This window comes from Balaenoptera ricei, chromosome 17 (assembly GCF_028023285.1).
Source record: "Balaenoptera ricei isolate mBalRic1 chromosome 17, mBalRic1.hap2, whole genome shotgun sequence".
Taxonomy (NCBI): domain Eukaryota; kingdom Metazoa; phylum Chordata; class Mammalia; order Artiodactyla; family Balaenopteridae; genus Balaenoptera; species Balaenoptera ricei.
In genome coordinates, this window is record NC_082655.1 from 69,172,033 (window position 1) to 69,190,532 (window position 18,500).

Below are 18,500 nucleotides of genomic sequence, written 5' to 3' on the forward strand. Positions count from 1 at the left end.
TAATTTCAGAGAGTGGTAAGTAGTACATGAAGAAAATTTCAAAAATTTAAAAAGTCGTTAATTGGAATAGTGGGACTGGGTAGGATTCTAAAAGGCAGAGTGTCATAGAAGATGAGTCATAATACAGAGACTTTTGTCGTTTCATTCACTGCTGTGTCTCCAGCACTTAGAAAGGTCACTGGCATATACTAGGAATTAATAAGCAATTGTTGATTGAGAACAGCAAGAGCAAAGATCCTAAATGGGGAGTCATCTTGGAGTGTTCAAAGAAGAGACAGAAGGTCAGGGTGGCCACAGTGTAACGAGTTAGGTACAGCACTATGTGATAACTCAGAGAGGAAGTCAGGGGCCCTATCATGTAGGGCCTTGTGGGCCATGGTAAGAGATTTAGGTAAGATGTCTGGACTTTTCTTTAAGTTTAATGAGAAGCTAGTAGGTGCCTGTAAGCAGGAGAATGCCTGAATCTTATATATGTCTTAAAAGGTCTCTTCAGCCATTACCTGGAGAGTGTTCTATGGGGACGGAGGACAAATGTGGAAGCAAGGACAGAGAAGGTGGTGACTTGGAAGAAGGTGGAGATCCTGGAAGGGAGAGCGGTGGTCTGATTAGAGACCTGTTTGGTGGTAGGGCTTACAGGGCTTGATGGCATGAAGGAGAAAAAGGAATGCCAGGGAATTCCTATCTGGGTAGATGGTGGTACATTATATTGGCAGTGTCTACTGTGGTGGGGAAAAATTTGGAGGATTTAGTTTGTTTTCACCTCACTCTAATTTAGAAAAAAAAATGAACATCAAAACACCATAGCCAAATATCCATATTTATTCATAGTTCCCTGCCTTTTTCTCCTCTCCCACATTTTGCATTAGAAATTCGTCAAGCTTTTATTCTTAGTCCCATGATCACTGCTTTCTTGTTTTTTGTTTGTTTGTAGTCTCTTATCGATGTGCTAAGGACCTCATGCTCTCTTGAAATGATTCCCAAATCTGACCCTCACTCTCTCTCTGCCCCGAGCATTACACCCACACATTCTCAACCTCTTCCTGAACACTCCCCTGCAGATGTTTCATACCCAAACCACCACAAGCCCTTGACCTTGCCCCCAATGCGTCTCCTCTTGAATTAACTACGTCTGTCATCCAGACAAAAAGCTCAGAATAATCTGACCTCACCCCTCACTCTTCACCTCCTAAGTCCAAATAGACATCAAATACGCTGTCTCAGCTTCTCCAGCATTTCTTGAATGGGTCCCTCTCATCATGCCATGGACACGGCCCTGGTCCTTTCCCTCCTGGGGAAGGAAGGGTCCCCGTGGGCAGGGATCTCTGTAATCTCTAACTCTCCACTCATGTGTTATCTCCAAAATCAAGATCTGGTCGCTCCTCTGCCTCCAGATGCCCGTCAGCTCCTCATCTCCCTCAGGAGAAGCCCCACACACCACAGCCAGCAAGTTAAAATCTGCTGGGATCAGGTGTTTGCCTCCCTTTCTCACCACACCCCTCGTCCCAGCATATTCATCTGTGCAGGATACAGTCCTGCCACGTGAGACTCTGCGTTAGTTCTGAAGAGGCCACCATGAACCTTCCCACTCCCGTGTCTGAGTGCTACTACCTCCTCAGGGTGGAATGTCCTTCTGTCTTCTGTCCTTGTCAGAGTTCCATTCATTCTACAATGCCCAGCACTAAGGCCACTTCCCTCATGAAGCATCCCAAATACTCTAGTTAGAACTCGCCGTTCCTTCCTCTTCAGTCCCACATCACTTACCTGGAATTCTGTGTTGGAATTGTCCGTTTCAAGTTAAATATATCACCATAAACCTATACTCCCTGAAACAATATTCTGTATAGATGAGGCACTCAAAGATGTTGGAAAAAACATAAGCATCCTATAATGTGGAGAAGTATTATAAACTAAACTGATCAGTGCAATGAAGATACATGTAATTTGTGGATAAATAAATAGGTGATTAATAAAATAATTACCATGATGGATGATTCCATTTTCTAACAATGCTTGTCCCAAGTGAACACCTTCCTCAGGCCTGTGAATCTCTCCAATTTCTAACAGCCATGACACAAATTCACTGCAACAGAAATCCAATGAAGAAGTTAAATCATTAATTTTTTTTCCCCCAGGAAGTCTATTCTTACCATGCATTTATCAAGCAGCTATGAAAGGAGTCTCAAAATATAAAGGAATGCTTGCAGTGCATTTTACATACATTTTTTTCACATATGTAACGCCCACAGATATAAATTGGACTCTATTCTAGAAAACTCATGTCCATACATTCAGACTTACCTAAGCTATACTTAATAACTATTCAACTTATTGAGACCTTTAGTAAACGCAAAGGGAAAATTCTAAAGTAGCTTTAACTATAGGTTATTATGCACATAAAAGCAAATTTGGGACGAAAGAGAAACAACAGATCCTAAAGACAGCTAAACGACAGAACTAGATAGAGTAATAATGACTTAATATAAGACATAAACTGTCTTGAAAGTACCTTTCCAGGCACAGAGAACCAGTGGGTTTGAAACTCCAAGAGGGCAGACAAAATTAAACTGCATGCCCTGTATGGTAGACAGACTTCTAAAGATGTTCTCCCACTCCCCCCATCAGGAATCCTACCCCTTGGTTTGTCAATCAAATCCTAATCTAGGTAGCCCTGTGAACGGATTGGCATATGTAATTAAAATCCCATGTCAGCTGTCCTTAAAATATGGAAATTATCCACGTGGGCCTGACCTGATCAGTTGAGCCCTTTGAAGCAGCGTTTTCTCAGGCTGGTGGCACAAGAGGAAGTGAGAACAAGTAAAAGCACAGGAAAGATTCAATGTGCCACTGCTGGCTTTGCAGCAAGAGGGGGGTCATATACCAAGGAATACAGACAACCTCTAACGGAGGGCAGCCCTGGCCAATGGCCAGCATGGAGACGGGGGCCTCACGCTTACAACTACAAACGATTAAGTTCTGCCAACAACCTGAATGTGCTGGAAAGTGGATTCTTCCTCAAACGCTCAAGATAAGAGCCCAGCCCCTGCTCTGCCAACACCATGATTCTGCCCTTGTGAGACCCTTAGCACAGAACCTGGTCTAACTCACCTGGACTTCTGACCTACAGAAATACAGGCTAATACATGGGCATTGTTTTTAAGTCACTAAATATATGGTGATTTGTTTTGCAGCAATAGAAAACTGATATACACCAAAAGACACAGAAAAGTCTGACTACCTTGTTTTCAAATTTTAAAATTACTTGGTAAATTCATTGTTATACCTAAACTGTCATCCATAAGGAATACTCCAACACGAAACCAACCGTCAGAACTGTCTATCGCACACATCTGCTGTGGCTGAGAAAGGCCACTGAGGACCACAGCTCACATCCTGCAGCATTTCGGGAGAGGATGGCGGGCCCCAGCATCTCAGATAAGAGAGGTGATGTTCTGTAACACTTAGGAGAGCTTCAGCTCAGTACTGATTTTTTTTTATGGCCATGTGGTATCATTAAGAGAACAATGAATACAGAGACTTATTACAATAAAATATTTAATCATGCTCACGTTTAAAAAGCTAACATTCGAACTCTTACATTAAATAATGAATATATTTTAGAATGGTTTTATTTTTTGCACAGAGGCCAGAGAAGCAAAGCTATGGAAAGTGTCAGGAAATTACTTTTCCATTTATTTCAAAACTAAAAGCAATACATATGGTAAAGCCAAATAACCAAGGGATACGGAAATTCAAAAATGGATGTCTAGTCTGCAATGCACATTTTAAGGCAGAAGAAGTTGTTAAAGTTCTTTATATGCTTCTATTAAACAAGAACCATCCAAAAGAAAGAAAATAAAAGTAAAGTAGAATATAGTATAGCAGTTAAGATCATGTACTTGGCAATAAAACAACCTGGATTCAAATCCTGTTTCTGCCTCTACCAGCTGCGTGATGTTGGGTTAGTAAATTTAGCTCTCTAAGCCTCAGGTTTTTTCCTCAATGACACAGAATTAGTAAGACTCAACCTCATAGTGTTGTCCTGGAGTTAAACATAATAGTGTGGGTAAAGGGTTAATAAAACCCCTTCTCCTTCAATAAGGACAAATTTGACCCTGGGTTAGCTTTCTAGCTCTGCTTCCCTAGAAACCTGATGAAGGTCGGGTGTCAGCTGTATAACTAGGCAGCACTACTTGTGGTAAAAATGGCTCCTGATGGCTCAACTCCAGACTTATAAATATATGGTGAGAAGCCATAGCCTGGTGTGACTCTCTTGTAAGTGGGCACATGATCTGGGGACTCTGGAAGTTATGCCCATGAAGTTGTTACGAGAAAGAGCGTCTTCTTTGCAACATGGGACTTAGAAACCAAGAGGGGCTCACAGCTGCTCTTTCCCTTGCACAAGAACCTTCACTCGGGGCACAGCCAACACAAGCAACTCTAGTTTGCTGGCAGCTGTGTGTCCTGCTGGGAGGACCACCCCACTGAAGAAGAGGCCCCCTGCTGCCCTGAAAGCACTGGGTTTCCTGGCCTGTATTCTAACGGGGTTGGGATTGGTGTGGCCTATGGTGAGCCTGTGTGTCTGCATAACTAATTAAGAAGACATGCTAAAATATAATGAACACTGCTGTATGTTACATATGAAAGTTAAGAGAGTAAATCCTGGGCTTCCCTGGTGGTGCAGTGGTTGAGAGTCCGCCTGCCAACGCAGGGGACACGGGTTCGAGCCCTGGTCTGGGAAGATCCCACATGTCGCGGAGCAACTGGGCCCGTGAGCCACAATTACTGAGCCTGCGCGTCTGGAGCCTGTGCTCCGCAACAAGAGAGGCCGTGATAGTGAGAAGCCCGCGCACCGCGATGAAGACTGGCCCCCGCTCGCCGCAACTGGAGAAAGCTCTCGCACAGAAACGAAGACCCAACACAGCCATAAATAAATAAATAAATAAATAAATAAAAACATAGAGTAAATCCTAAGAGTCAGCACAGGGGAAAAAATGTTTTTCTATTTCTTTTACTTTGTATCTAAATGAGATAATGGATGTTCACTAAAGTTACTGTGGTAAACCCTTCACGATGTATGTAAGTCAAATCATTATGCTGCACACCTTAAACTTATACAGTGCTGTATGTCAGTTATATCTCAATAAAACTGGAAGAAAAGAGAAAAAAAAAAACAAGACATTCTGGTAGGTATTACAGGTAAGCACTACAATCATTTCCATTGTTAGAGAGGAAAGAGAAATTTAACTCTCCCCAGTCTCTCAACTAGCCAGTGGCAGGACCAGACTTGAGTGGGGACAGTTTGATTGTGAAGTCTGGGCTATGAACCACCTCTCCAGTCTACTTTTATAGCGTTGACATTGGCATTTACTAGCTGTATGAACATGGGCTGGTCACACTCCCTGATCACTAGTTTCTGAATCTTTAAAAAATATAAGGTTTTTAACTCCTAAGTATGTACTGGAGGATTGGAAATAATTATCGGAAGAAGCCAGCACAGAGCCTGCCGTAAGCAGAGCTACCTGAAGGCATCCCCCCTGCCCTCCAGCTCTGCCTGCTCAACCCACCAGGGATTCCCACTTACAGCCCTGCAGTCGGCTACAGAAACCAAAGGACATACAATCAATCTGCCCTGGGCTGAACAACCAAGCGACCTCCTTGCCTGTTCCTCTGTGCCTGGCCCCTCGCGTGACCCACTTTTTCAGACTCTCCACCTATATCCCTTCATCCTTAGCCCAGCTGTCTAAATTCTGAATTAATTGGTAGTGTAGACTGTGTGTCCTTCATTGTAACCGACTCTCAGGCCCTGTATTCATGTCCTTGCCGGACTCTGTCCCTACAGGCAAACCCGCCTGCCCGCTCGCCCCTACCTGAACCCCAGCCTCTGCTTCACCCCTGAAACACGGTATCTCAGAAATTACTCAAGTCGTGGATGAGTGGATGAATGCCTTAACTTGTCTGGTCAGGATTCCTGGCTCTATGTCCACTCCCTCATCCCACTGTGGCCCAGGAAATGCTGATAGTAAAGAAAGATTCAAAAAACACTTAGGAGAATATTTTTTAGAGAAAAATGAGTAACTAAAAGAAAGTTAACACACGAGATCATGAAAATAAGAAAGAAATACATGCATCCAGACTACCAACCCTACCTTCCAAGAAAGCATTTAGGGAACGTAGTCAGTTTTCTTTTTCTGTCTTTGATCAGATTTCCTTGTTTGCACATCATTTTATAAAGTTTCTCACCCTGTTCAGAGATCATTACCCAGGTGTCTTGCTCCATTCCTAATTTTAAACCTATCGAAAATGAAACACAGGACAGGTAACTGAAAAAGTCTCTTCATTCGTTCATGCCTTCGTTAAACAAACATTCATTGCGCGTCTACCACGTGCTGGGGGTTGTGGATACAGAACGCCTATGATAGGGCCCTGGTTGTCAAGAAGCTCATGGGGTACCAGGGAGACAGTCAAGGCAAGATGCCCGGGGCCATATGGCACCTTTGGGCAAACTGTGCCCCAGAGGCACACAGTTTGGCCAGTAGAGGAACAGCAGCTGTATCTCAGACGCTACTGAACCCCTCCTGTAGGACTAGATCAGCGCAGCTGGACACGGTGGCCCTGGAGACAGCCTTAGAGGGAAAACTGTGCTACAGTGGAGACATATTCAGAGAACTTCGCCTCTATCTGAGAAACAATAGGAAAAGTTTCACAGAAGGGCTGTGTTTGAATACACGGGTATGAACAGGATTTCCAGAGAGATAAAGTATTCAGGAGGGCCTCTGAGGGAAGCAGCACGGAGCCCTGGGTTTCAGGTGACAGGACAGGAGTTGGAGGGGTGAGCAGGGTCCATACTCAACTGCAATCTCAGCGTATTTCACTCCTTCGGTACTGGGAGAACATCTACGTGTTTTAACCAGAGGGAGGGGGAAGGCAGAGTAATGAAGGAAAGGAAGTTTTGTTGCTCTGGAAACAAAGCTCAGAGGACAGTGTAGGGAACAAACTGAAAGCGGGAGGGTTTAAAAAGAGGGAAACATTTAGGAGGGACCCGCCAAAGTTCAGGTAAGCTCAAGTCTCTGTAAACAATAGCAGGTTTGGATGTTCAGGTGGGTGGAGTCCAGGGGTCAGCTGATTAAGTGAGCATGGAGCTCCAGAGAGATGACAAGGCTGGACATAAAGATTGAGAACCTGGCAGTGCAGAGTGGAAGTTAATCTGATGGGAAGAGACAACACAGAGCAGGCAAGGAAGTTTAGAGGTGACCAGTGCCAAAGGGGAAATCCTGGGAACACTGACAATCAGCAACTGGGACTGATGAAGAACTGTGGCAGAAGAAGAAGAAATTCTTGGATTATTTTTAGTCTTCTAGCTACTAAACTCCTTACTAAAATTTTATTCTTTACTATGGAGAAGCCATTAACATTGGTCAGTAATAGTGAGTAAGAATAGAGCCTGTTAACATAAGCAGTTATAGAATGTGCTTTCTTTCTTCCTTTTTTTTCTTTTCTTTTTTTTTTTTTGGTCTTAGGGGTATTTACATGCATAGCCATTCTGAGAAGAGTTAAGGTTCAACTTGATGAAAAATTCAATTTACCTTCTAAATGATTTGTTATGCTATTTGAATTGACTGCTAGATTCAACAAAACTTAAAGAGCCAATAATGCATTCATGATCTCTGTTTTAAATTTTTCTGTCTGGTTCTTCATCTAAGATCAGTCAAAGGAGTAAGTATTTTTAAATGTTTTGGAGATACTTATAAAAAGGTATGCTATGAATATTTTAATCAAGGTAGAAACTCTCTACACCCTTCATGGGGAAATACCTAAAGATGGGAGGAAGCAGCTCTTTGTGTTCCAAAATTTCATCACCAATGAGATATTTTATACCTAGATCTCTGAGAAAAGGAATAAACACTGCCACGTTTCTCATCAATTATTTGGTATAGAAAATAGTAGTTATACAAGCATTTCTATTTCCTAGCTGAATTACAGAAATATGAGTACTTGCAGATAAACTTCATACAACTGAGTATCACCAGACCAAATATTGTTTGCAAACCTTGATAAAAACATGAAGTGAATTTGAGCTAGGCCTCCTTGTGTGAACAAGCTCCTTACTGCGTTACATTACATTCAGTGGCATTATAACAATATTAAAAAGTTAATATTCATCCAAATTGCCTTATTTTATAATTAGAATACCAAAATATGTGGCCTAGGAATTTTCAGTGTACTGTTAAATGTACAGGGAGCAATTGTTGCAGGCCCCACAGCACTGCATTATATTATTAAAGCATGTTTCTTAAAGGAAAACTCTATAATGATGCTTTAGAAATGGCAAGAATAAAGTGCAAAGAAAACGGAACAAATTTTAAAGCAGGTGAAACTATTTGCTGTAAACTGAATGTCTGTGTGCCCCCAAATTCCATATGAGGAATCACCCAATGAGATGGCATTAGGAGATAGGGTCTTTGGGGATTAGCTCATGAGGGTGGAGTCCTCACGAATGGGATTAGTGCCCTTATTAAGGAGACCCCAGAGAGCTTTCATCTCTTCTGCTAGGTGAGGACACAGTGAGTACATGGCCATCCATGAAACAGGAAACAGCCCTCACTGGATACTGAATTTTGGTCTTCCCAGCCTCCAGAACTGTGAGAAATGAATTTCTGTTGTTTATAAGCCACCCAGTCTAGGGTAATCTGTTACAGTAGCCTCAGTAGACTAAGACGCTATTTAAAAGACACCGCTAGCCACAATATAATTATTTTGCTAACTATATAAGGTTTTCTTTAACTTTATTTCAGTAACAACATTGGAAGTATTCAAAAAGTATTTTAGCCTGGCCTTACATCACATAGTTAATCTAAGTGAACATCAGACACCATCTACTTTCTCATAACTTTTGCCCATTTTCTGCTTTCTTGTTAAATTCGAACCTTCACAAAGTATAATAATGCCCAATTCATACACCCACCTTTCCGCCGTTCTCTTTCTTTCAAAATGGCTTCAAACCATTCATGTTTCTCTTCAGGTGTTTTTGCCATACACACAAACCATTTATTTTTGGCTGTGTTATGTATCTTCCACCCATTAACAACAATGTGTCCACTGCTGTGGAAGTCAGCTGAAAATTAATAGGTAAAGGTGAATGAACAGATATAATATATATTCGAGTAACGCAATCATTCAAAAAAGGTCCAAAACCACTGAATTCTTCAAAATACCTTTGCTTTATATATGTGTATTGAAGACCATACAAATTTTAAAAATTGAAGAAACGTTTATATATTAAATGCAGTCAGACCTCAATAATGGAACATTTCTAACTCACAGCATTAACATATTACAGGAAATTAACCACCCAAACTCATTAACATTCCTTTCCTCTATGTCCAAAAATATTGTTCAAGTTCCTAAAGCAATAAAACTTTTTTAAAGATTTTTTTTAATGTAGACCATTTCAAAAGTCCACATAAAAAGAATTTATTGAATTTGTTACAATACTGCTTCTGTTTTATGAAAGAAAAAATTCTTCTTTGTGAATTCACATTTAATTGTCTTTTTCTAGATCTCACCATAATTTTGGCTAAACTGACATCCTGGATTTGAAAATGTCATCAGCAAACCCTTTCTGGCAGCTCCCTACCTAATGGCAGGCAGAGAATAGACATTAATTGTAACCAGGCTTTACTGGCATCAGAGTCTGCAAAGCAAAGATTTCAAGACAGAAACACATACGACAAATGCCTGAATCAGCATCTGCATCAATTAAAGTGACATCTTCCATTGTCTCCCTCGAGAGACACTAAGAAGCTACGGTGGATTATAGGAGGTAAGCCACAGAACATAAAAGGTTGTGGCACTACACCTGTTTTTGTTTGTTTCTTTTGATCTATTTTATTTGCTAAGTTCTGAGTAGAAGAAGAAATGGTTTGGTACTCATTCTCCCAAAATCTGGTTCTCATAGTCTTTTAGCTCCAAAATCACCATAAGTTATCTGTGAACAGAATGTTCCAAAAATGCATTATTGAATGATTCTGTCTAGGTGGGGGAGAGGGCTACTTTAAAAATTCCAGGTTACATTTGAGCCAGGATAGGATTATATTATATATATTATATATTATGTTAGATATTCTTCTAGCCATAATCTCATGAATACTCAATAACAATTTCTGTTAATACGGAGATTTAACCTGACAGAGGATTTTCCCTTATAAAGAAATTACCATCTGTTTTTAAAAGGAATTTTTGTACTTTTCTTCTTACCTTTATATATTTAATTCATATTCACAATGCATACAAAATAGCAGAACCTAATAATACATGTCAGATAAGCATCATTGGAATTAGTAAGGTAAAAAAAATTATTATTGTAGTTCCTAATTAGACCACCATCCCTCCTTAATATCTATAAAAATAACCAATTGAGAATTTAGGATAAATTGCTGGAAAAAAAGATCAAATTATACGTGTTTCCACATCCCCCTCCCGCAAGCTGTCACCTTACAAGGCCAGTATCACAAACAAGAACAAGCTCTTCAGATTCTCTCCCCTCTTCGAAAACCAGGCAAAGATTGCTAAGTGAACCGTAGCACTGCAGCTTAAAAGATCCCACATTCCCACTAGCGTTATTACCCCTTTACCCATACTCTAGACAAAGAAAACCACAAGAGCCACATGCAGCCTGCAGTAATAAAACATTAGACTTACTTTAAAATGAGCATAACGTATTCCGCCCACAGAACATAGGGGAGCTCAAGTTCAAGTGCCAAACTCACCAGAGTGATGCTTCTGACCTTGTAGAGTAAGTGTCCTGGGCAAGCCACCTCTGTAACCTTCCTTTCCTCCTGGGATTACTTGAGCCTGGCACTGCCCTCTTCACACCCCGCTGACTTTTCCTCCAATATTTTTCATTAGCAGCCATTTCTTAGCTCAAAAGCCTTTGGTAGCTCACCACTGAATCAAGTCAACACATGTAGGCTTGCTTTAGAGATTCTCCCTAGACCGACTCCACCCTACTAGCCAACTCCATTTCCCACTACGTTCCAATGTGTTCCCACCACTCTTCTTGTCTGCTGCTTTCCTTCTTGTCCTGAGAATATTCATGTGTCCCCCAAGCCAAGGCTCTCATCACGCTATCCTGCTCTACTCTCTGCCTCATGGACCCTTACTTCTCTTTAATATGTACCCACATATTCCAGGAAGCCCTGCCTGACCACTCCAGCCTGTGTGTTCAAACTTCCCTCGGAAACTGCACAACTAAAGTCAGAACCAGCATGTGATTGCACATGGCTACTGTTTCATGTACAAAGAGCAAGATCATCAGCTGACCATAAAATCTACTATCCCAAATAACAGATTAATTGCTGTATCAATATAAGGTTTTCAAAGAACAGTTGTATCACCTAATAATTTACAATGAAAGGATAATGTTCCTTTTCAACATTTATGTGCTAGCTGTTTTCTATCATGACAATTTAAAAAATCATAAGCAATTTAAAACACATATACACACGTGTATATATATGTATGCATACACATATATGTAATACATACAACAGACCTCAAAATGTAGTGTAAGTATTTTGTAACGATATCATAGTTACTAAATTATCAATGTTGTACAAAATAAGCAATTTATTTTTATTTATTTCAAAAGACTTAGTGATATATAAACAGCTTCATAATTTTAATCATAGTACCTATCTCAATATCTTCATTTAACAAAATAAGAATTAAACTTATTTATGAAGAACACCCTCATTAAAGATCACAGAAAAGTCCAACAATGCCTTTCCTTAAGTAGGAATTTTAAAATATTTTTTGAATGAAAGAACAAATAATTTATTCATTGCCAGCAAACACAGAAATTTGTAAGTTTCAGTGGATCTAAAATATTAATTTTATAGGAAGTGTCAAGAAGAAATGGAATTAAAACTGTCATTCACTAAGTGTGGAATATCCAAGTTCAACAGTCTCTAGTCACTGATTGTTTTTTTAAAAAAAAAAGAAAAATCCAAGAGGCAGCCTTGAACAAGTCACTAATTATTTTGAAGCTATCCAGTTTGCAAATTCCTTACTCTTAATTCTGCAAAGGTTTATACAATGAGATGGGGTTTTTCTAAAACTGATACAACTAACTATAAATCTCATGGGATAGTGTGGTATCCTTTCAATAACTTGCATTTTAATAAGATAAACAATAGCCAAGTATTGTATTGTTAGGCTAGAAAACAGAAGAAACTGCCAGAATATATTATTTAAAACATCAAGAAATTGGTGTCTAAGTAATGTATTTAACCTGAATTCTGGTGATCAGCAGTGGGAATGCATAAATTTCTAAGAGAAATTTTTAAAATTACAATACACTCACATTATAAGTATTTAATGTTGAGAAAATTATTTTTTAGAATAAATGTTTGATTTTGTCAAACAATAAAAGAACACTTTTCTGGCATCCAAAATAACATATGACATTATTTATGGGGAAAAAAATGTTTCTAATTTTTCCTTTTAAAACTCTAAAAAGTAGCTTCCCCATTGACCTTTTTAAATTCCTAAAACACTGCCTCAAATTAATAACACTGAAAATTTAAGTGTATCAGAAAATAGCGGGCTTCCCTGGTGGCGCAGTGGTTGAGAATCTGCCTGCCAGTGCAGGGGACACAGGTTCGAGCCCTGGTCTGGGAGGATCCCACATGCCGCGGAGCAACTGGGCCCGTGAGCCACAACTACTGAGCCTGTGCGTCTGGAGCCTGTGCTCCGCAACAAGAGGGGCCACGATAGTGAGAGGCCCGTGCATCGCGATGAAGAGTGGCCCCCACTTGCCGCAACTAGAGAAAGCCCTCGCATAGAAACGAAGACCCAACACAGCCAAAAATAAATAATAAATAAATTTTTAAAAAAATTATTAAAAAAAAAAAGAAAACAGCTATTATATTCTCGGTACTCTTTTCAACATTGTAAAGTTATGCCACTTTTTAATTAAGAATGTATTAAATCTAGCTTACGAAACAATACTAGTTGTTAAGGTAACTATGGTTTATCTGTTTAATTGGCTGTTATGCAACAATAAAAACTATGTTTATTTGGTGACAAGACATGAAGATAAAGAGGACTATCATTAAGATAATGCTTTTATTTAAATGGAAAAGGATACAAAATTATAAAGTTCATGTTTCAAGTATTTTTTTACCTATGCACCAAAGGAAAATTGAAGACATTTAAAAAAAATTTTCTCCTTTATTTGTCTTTGGTTGATAAGATTATCTACTATTTTTCACCTATTTTTCTGCAAATTCCAATTTTTTTTAATAAGCAAAATTTAGTTTTATAAAAACAATGCATTCAGTATCTTAAATACATTCAAATATTTATATTAAAAATGACAGCTGAACCTTGCCTTTGAAATATCTATTCACTTTTCAAGAATACCTTAAGAATAAAGAATTTCCATCCTATCCAATTCAAATTTGACTACTGTATTGTAATCTATGGTTTGTCCAACACTGCACTACAGACCACATTTTAGAGGTCAAACATTCTCGCCCTCTGTCCAACCACACAAATAAACTAGTTGTCAGGACAGAATACAAATGATCTGGTGCTACTTTTTGAATGGCTTTTCAAGCCTGAACCATGAAAAGTAATTCTGGAGGTTCAATGTTTTCTTATGATAGCTCTTACACTGGATAATTTTAATAGCATCACGATCAAACAAATATGTACATTATGGACATTACTACTACTTTATGACACTCCCAGCTATTTTTGTATCTCTGTGTTTAATGCTAGGGTTTAACATGTTTCAGCCGAATATAATTTTCCATTTTATAAGAGTCCTCCTCTCCCTTATCTTGACTTTTTTTTTTTCTTTTTTTTTTTTTCTTACCTCATTTACATTTAATTTTTCATCATATCAAGTTATTTTTCTTGCTGACAAATTTGCAACAGAAATAATATGAACTTAGTTGATTTCAGTAAACTTAGGTACAATTAAAGTATTATACTTAACATTGATGACTATAAAAACATGTCTATATTTTTTTTTTTAAGATTTTTAGAAATTTCATGTAATGTCTGAAACATTTATATTAACATATTTCCATACATATTTCCATACAAATACAAATATAAGATTTTTAGAAATTTCATATATTATATTCATATAATATTCATATAATATTCATATATTAACATATTTCCATACAAATAACCCAATGAAAGTTTAGTATTAGTTGTTTTGTTTGTTTTTTTATACTGCAGGTTCTTATTAGGCATCAGTTTTATACACATCAGTGTATACATGTCAATCCCAATCGCCCAATTCAGCACACCACCATCCCCACCTCACCGCAGTTTTCCCCCCTTGGTGTCCATATGTCCATTCTCTACATCTGTGTCTCAACTTCTGCCCTGCAAAGTGGCTCATCTGTACCATTTTTCTAGGTTCCGCATACATGCATTAATATACGATATTTGTTTTTCTCTTTCTGACTTACTTCACTCTGTATGACAGTCTCTAGATCCATCCACGTCTCAACAAATGACTCAATTTCGTTCCTTTTTATGGCTGAGTAATATTCCATTGTATATATGTACCACATCTTCTTTATCCATTCGTCTGTTGATGGGCATTTAGGTTGCTTCCATGACCTGGCTATTGTAAATAGTGCTGCAATGAACATTCGGGTGCATGTGTCTTTTTGAATTACGGTTTTCTCTGGGTATATGCCCAGTAGTGGGATTGCTGGGTCATATGGTAATTCTATTTTTAGTTTTTTAAGGAACCTCCATATTGTTCTCCATAGTGGCTGTATCAATTTACATTCCCACCAACAGTGCAAGAGGGTTCCCTTTTCTCCACACCCTCTCCAGCATTTGTTGTTTGTAGATTTTCTGACGATGCCCATTCTAACAGGAGTGAGGTGATACCTCATTGTAGTTTTGATTTGCATTTCTCTAATAATTAGTGATGTTGAGCATCTTTTCATGTGCTTCGTGGCCGTCTGTATGTCTTCTTTGGAGAAATGTCTATTTAGGTCTTCTGCCCATTTTTGGATTGGGGTGTTTGTTTCTTTGATATTGAGCTGAATGAGCTGTTTATATATTTTGGAGATTAATCCTTTGTCCGTTGATTCATTTGCAAATATTTTCTCCCATTCTGAGGGTTGTCTTTTCGTCTTGTTTATGGTTTCCTTTGCTGTGCAAAAGCTTTGAAGTTTCATTAGGTCCCACTTGTTTATTTTTGTTTTTATTTCCATTACTCTAGGAGGTGGATCAAAAAAGATCTTGCTGTGATTTATGTCAAAGAGTGTTCTTCCTATGTTTTCCTCTAAGAGTTTTATAGTGTCCAGTCTTATATTTAGGTCTCTAATCCATTTTGAGTTTATTTTTGTGTATGGTGTTAGGGAGTATTCTAATTTCATTCTTTTACATGTAGCTGTCCAGTTTTCCCAGCACCACTTATTGAAGAGACTGTCTTTTCTCCATTGTATATCTTTGCCTCCTTTGTCATAGATTAGTTGACCATAGGTGCGTGGGTTAATCTCTGGGCTTTCTATCTTGTTCCATTGATCTATGTTTCTGTTTTTGTGCCAGTACCATATTGTCTTGATTACTGTAGCTTTGTAGTATAGTCTGAAGTCAGGGAGTCTGATTCCTCCAGCTCCATTTTTTTGCCTCAAGACTGCTTTGCCTATTCGGGGTCTTTTGTGTCTCTATACAAATTTTAAGATGATTTGTTCTAGCTCCGTAAAAAATGCCATTGGTAATTTGATAGGGATTGCATTGAATCTGTAGATTGCTTTGGGTAGTATACTCATTTTCACAATGTTGATTCTTCCAATCCAAGAACATGGTATATCTCTCCATCTGTTGGTATCATCTTTAATTTCTTTCATCAGTGTCTTGTAGTTTTCTGCATACAGGTCTTTCGTCTCCCTAGGTAGGTTTATTCCTAGGTATTTTATTCTTTTTGTTGCAATGGTAAATGGGAGTGTTTCCATAATTTCTCTTTCAGATTTTTCATCATTAGTGTATAGGAATGCAAGAGATTTCTGTGCATTAATTTTGTATCCTGCAACTTTACCATATTCATTAATTAGCTCTAGCAGTTTTCTGGTGGCAGTTTTAGGATTCTCTATGTATAGTATCATGTCATCCGCAAACAGTGACAGTTTTACTTCTTCTTTTCCAATTTGTATTCCTTTTATTTCTCTTTCTTCTCTGATTGCCGTGGCTAGGACTTCCAGAACTATGTTGAATAATAGTGGTGAGAGTGGACATCCTTGTCTCGTTCCTGATCTTAGAGGAAATGCTTTCAGTTTTTCACCATTGAGAATGATGTTTGCTGTGGGTTTGTCATATATGGCCTTTATTATGTTGAGGTAGGTTCCCTCTATGCCCACTTTCTGGAGAGTTTTTATCAGAAATGGGTGTTGAATTTTGTCAAAAGCTTTTTCTGCATCTATTGAGATGATCATATGGTTTTTATTCTTCAATTTGTTAATATGGTGTATCACATTGATTGATTTGCGTATACTGAAGAATCCTTGCATCCCTGGGATAAATCCCACTTGATCGTGGTGTATGATCCTTTTAATGTGTTGCTGGATTCTGTTTGCTAGTATTTTGTTGAGGATTTTTGCATCTATATTCATCAGTGATATTGGTCTGTAATTTTCTTTTTTGTAGTGTCTTTGTCTGGTTTTGGTATCAGGGTGATGGTGGCCTCATAGAATGAGTTTGGGAGTGTTCCTTCCTCTGCAATTTTTTGGAAGAGTTTGAGAAGGATGGGTGTTAGCTCTTCTCTAAATGTTTGATAGAATTCACCTGTGAAGCCATCTGGTCCTGGACTTTTGTTTGTTGGAAGATTTTTAATCACAGTTTCAATTTCATTACTTGTGATTGGTCTGTTCATATTTTCTGTTTCTTCCTGATTCAGTCTGGGAAGGTTATACCTTTCTAAGAATTTGTCCATTTCTTCCAGGTTGTCCATTTTATTGGCATAAAGTTGCTTGTAGTAGTCTCTTAGGATGCTTTGTATTTCTGTGGTGTCTGTTGTAACTTCTCCTTTTTCATTTCTGATTTTATTGATTTGAGTCCTCTCCCTCTTTTTCTTGATGAGTCTGGCTAATGGCTTATCAATTTTGTTTATCTTCTCAAAAAACCAACTTTTAGTTTTATTGATCTTTGCTATTGTTTTCTTTGTTTCTATTTCATTTATTTCTGCTCTGATCTTAATGATTTCTTTCCTTCTGCTAACTTTGGGTTTTGTTTGTTCTTCTTTCTCTAGTTTCTTTAGGTGTAAGGTTAGATTGTTTACTTGAGATTTTTCTTGTTTCTTTAGGTAGGCTTGTATAGCTATAAACTTCCCTCTTAGAACCGCTTTTGCTGCATCCCATAGGTTTTGGGTCGTCGTGTTTTCATTGTCATTTGTCTCTAGGTATTTTTTTATTTCCTCTTTGATTTCTTCAGTGATCTCTTGGTTATTTAGTAACGTATTGTTTAGCCTCCATGTGTTTGTCCTTTTTATGTTTTTTTCCCTGTAATTCATTTCTAATCTCATAGCGTTGTGGTCAGAAAAGATGCTTGATATGATTTCAATTTTCTTAAATTTACTGAGGCTTGATTTGTGACCCAAGATGTGATCTATCCTGGAGAATGTTCCGTGCGCACTTGAGAAGAACGTGTAATCTGCTGTTTTTGGATGGAATGTCCTATAAATATCAATTAAATCTATCTGGTCTATTGTGTCATTTAAAGCTTCTGTTTCCTTATTTATTTTCATTTTGGATGATCTGTCCATTGGTGTAAGTGAGGTGTTAAAGTCCCCCACTATCATTGTGTTACTGTCGATTTCCTCTTTTATAGCTGTTAGCAGTTGCCTTATGTATTGAGGTGCTCCTATGTTGGGTGCATATATATTTATAATTGTTATATCTTCTCCTTGGATTGATCCCTGGATCATTATGTAGTGTCCTTCCTTGTCTCTTGTAACATTCTTTATTTTAAGGTCTATTTTATCTGATATGAGTATAGCTACTCCAGCTTTCTTTTGATTTCCATTTGCATGGAATATCTTTTTCCATCCCCTCACTTTCAGTCTGTATGTGTCCCTAGGTCTAAAGTGGGTCTCTTGTAGACAGCATATATATGGGTCTTGTTTTTGTATCCATTCAGCCAGTCTATGTCTTTTGGTTGGGGCATTTAATCCATTCACGTTTAAGGTAATTATCGATATGTATGTTCCTATGACCATTTTCTTAATTGTTTTGGGTTTGTTTTTGTAGGTCCTTTTCTTCTCTTGTGTTTCCCACTTAGAGAAGTTCCTTTAGCATTTGTTGTAGAGCTGGTTTGGTGGTGCTGAATTCTCTTAGCTTTTGCTTGTCTGCAAAGCTTTTGATTTCTCCATCAAATCTAAATGAGATCCTTGCCGGGTAGAGTAATCTTGGTTGTAGGTTCTTCCCTTTCATCACTTTAAGTATATCATGCCACTCCCTTCTGGCTTG

General features: G+C 38.4%; 1 protein-coding gene across 5 annotated transcripts in view; it reads right to left on the reverse strand.

Annotated features, from left to right (window-relative positions):
* The window catches only part of PREX2 (phosphatidylinositol-3,4,5-trisphosphate dependent Rac exchange factor 2), a 299,616-nt gene that overhangs the window by 168,546 nt on the left and 112,570 nt on the right, over window positions 1-18,500 (reverse strand). For all 5 annotated transcript variants that reach the window (XM_059902418.1, XM_059902419.1, XM_059902416.1 and 2 more), the window contains exons 9-11: window positions 8,963-9,112; window positions 6,147-6,291; window positions 1,980-2,080 (exon numbers count right to left, since the gene is read on the reverse strand). In XM_059902418.1, the coding sequence (XP_059758401.1) occupies window positions 1,980-2,080; window positions 6,147-6,291; window positions 8,963-9,112 (396 nt within the window). The remainder of the gene's footprint in view (window positions 1-1,979; window positions 2,081-6,146; window positions 6,292-8,962; window positions 9,113-18,500) is intronic.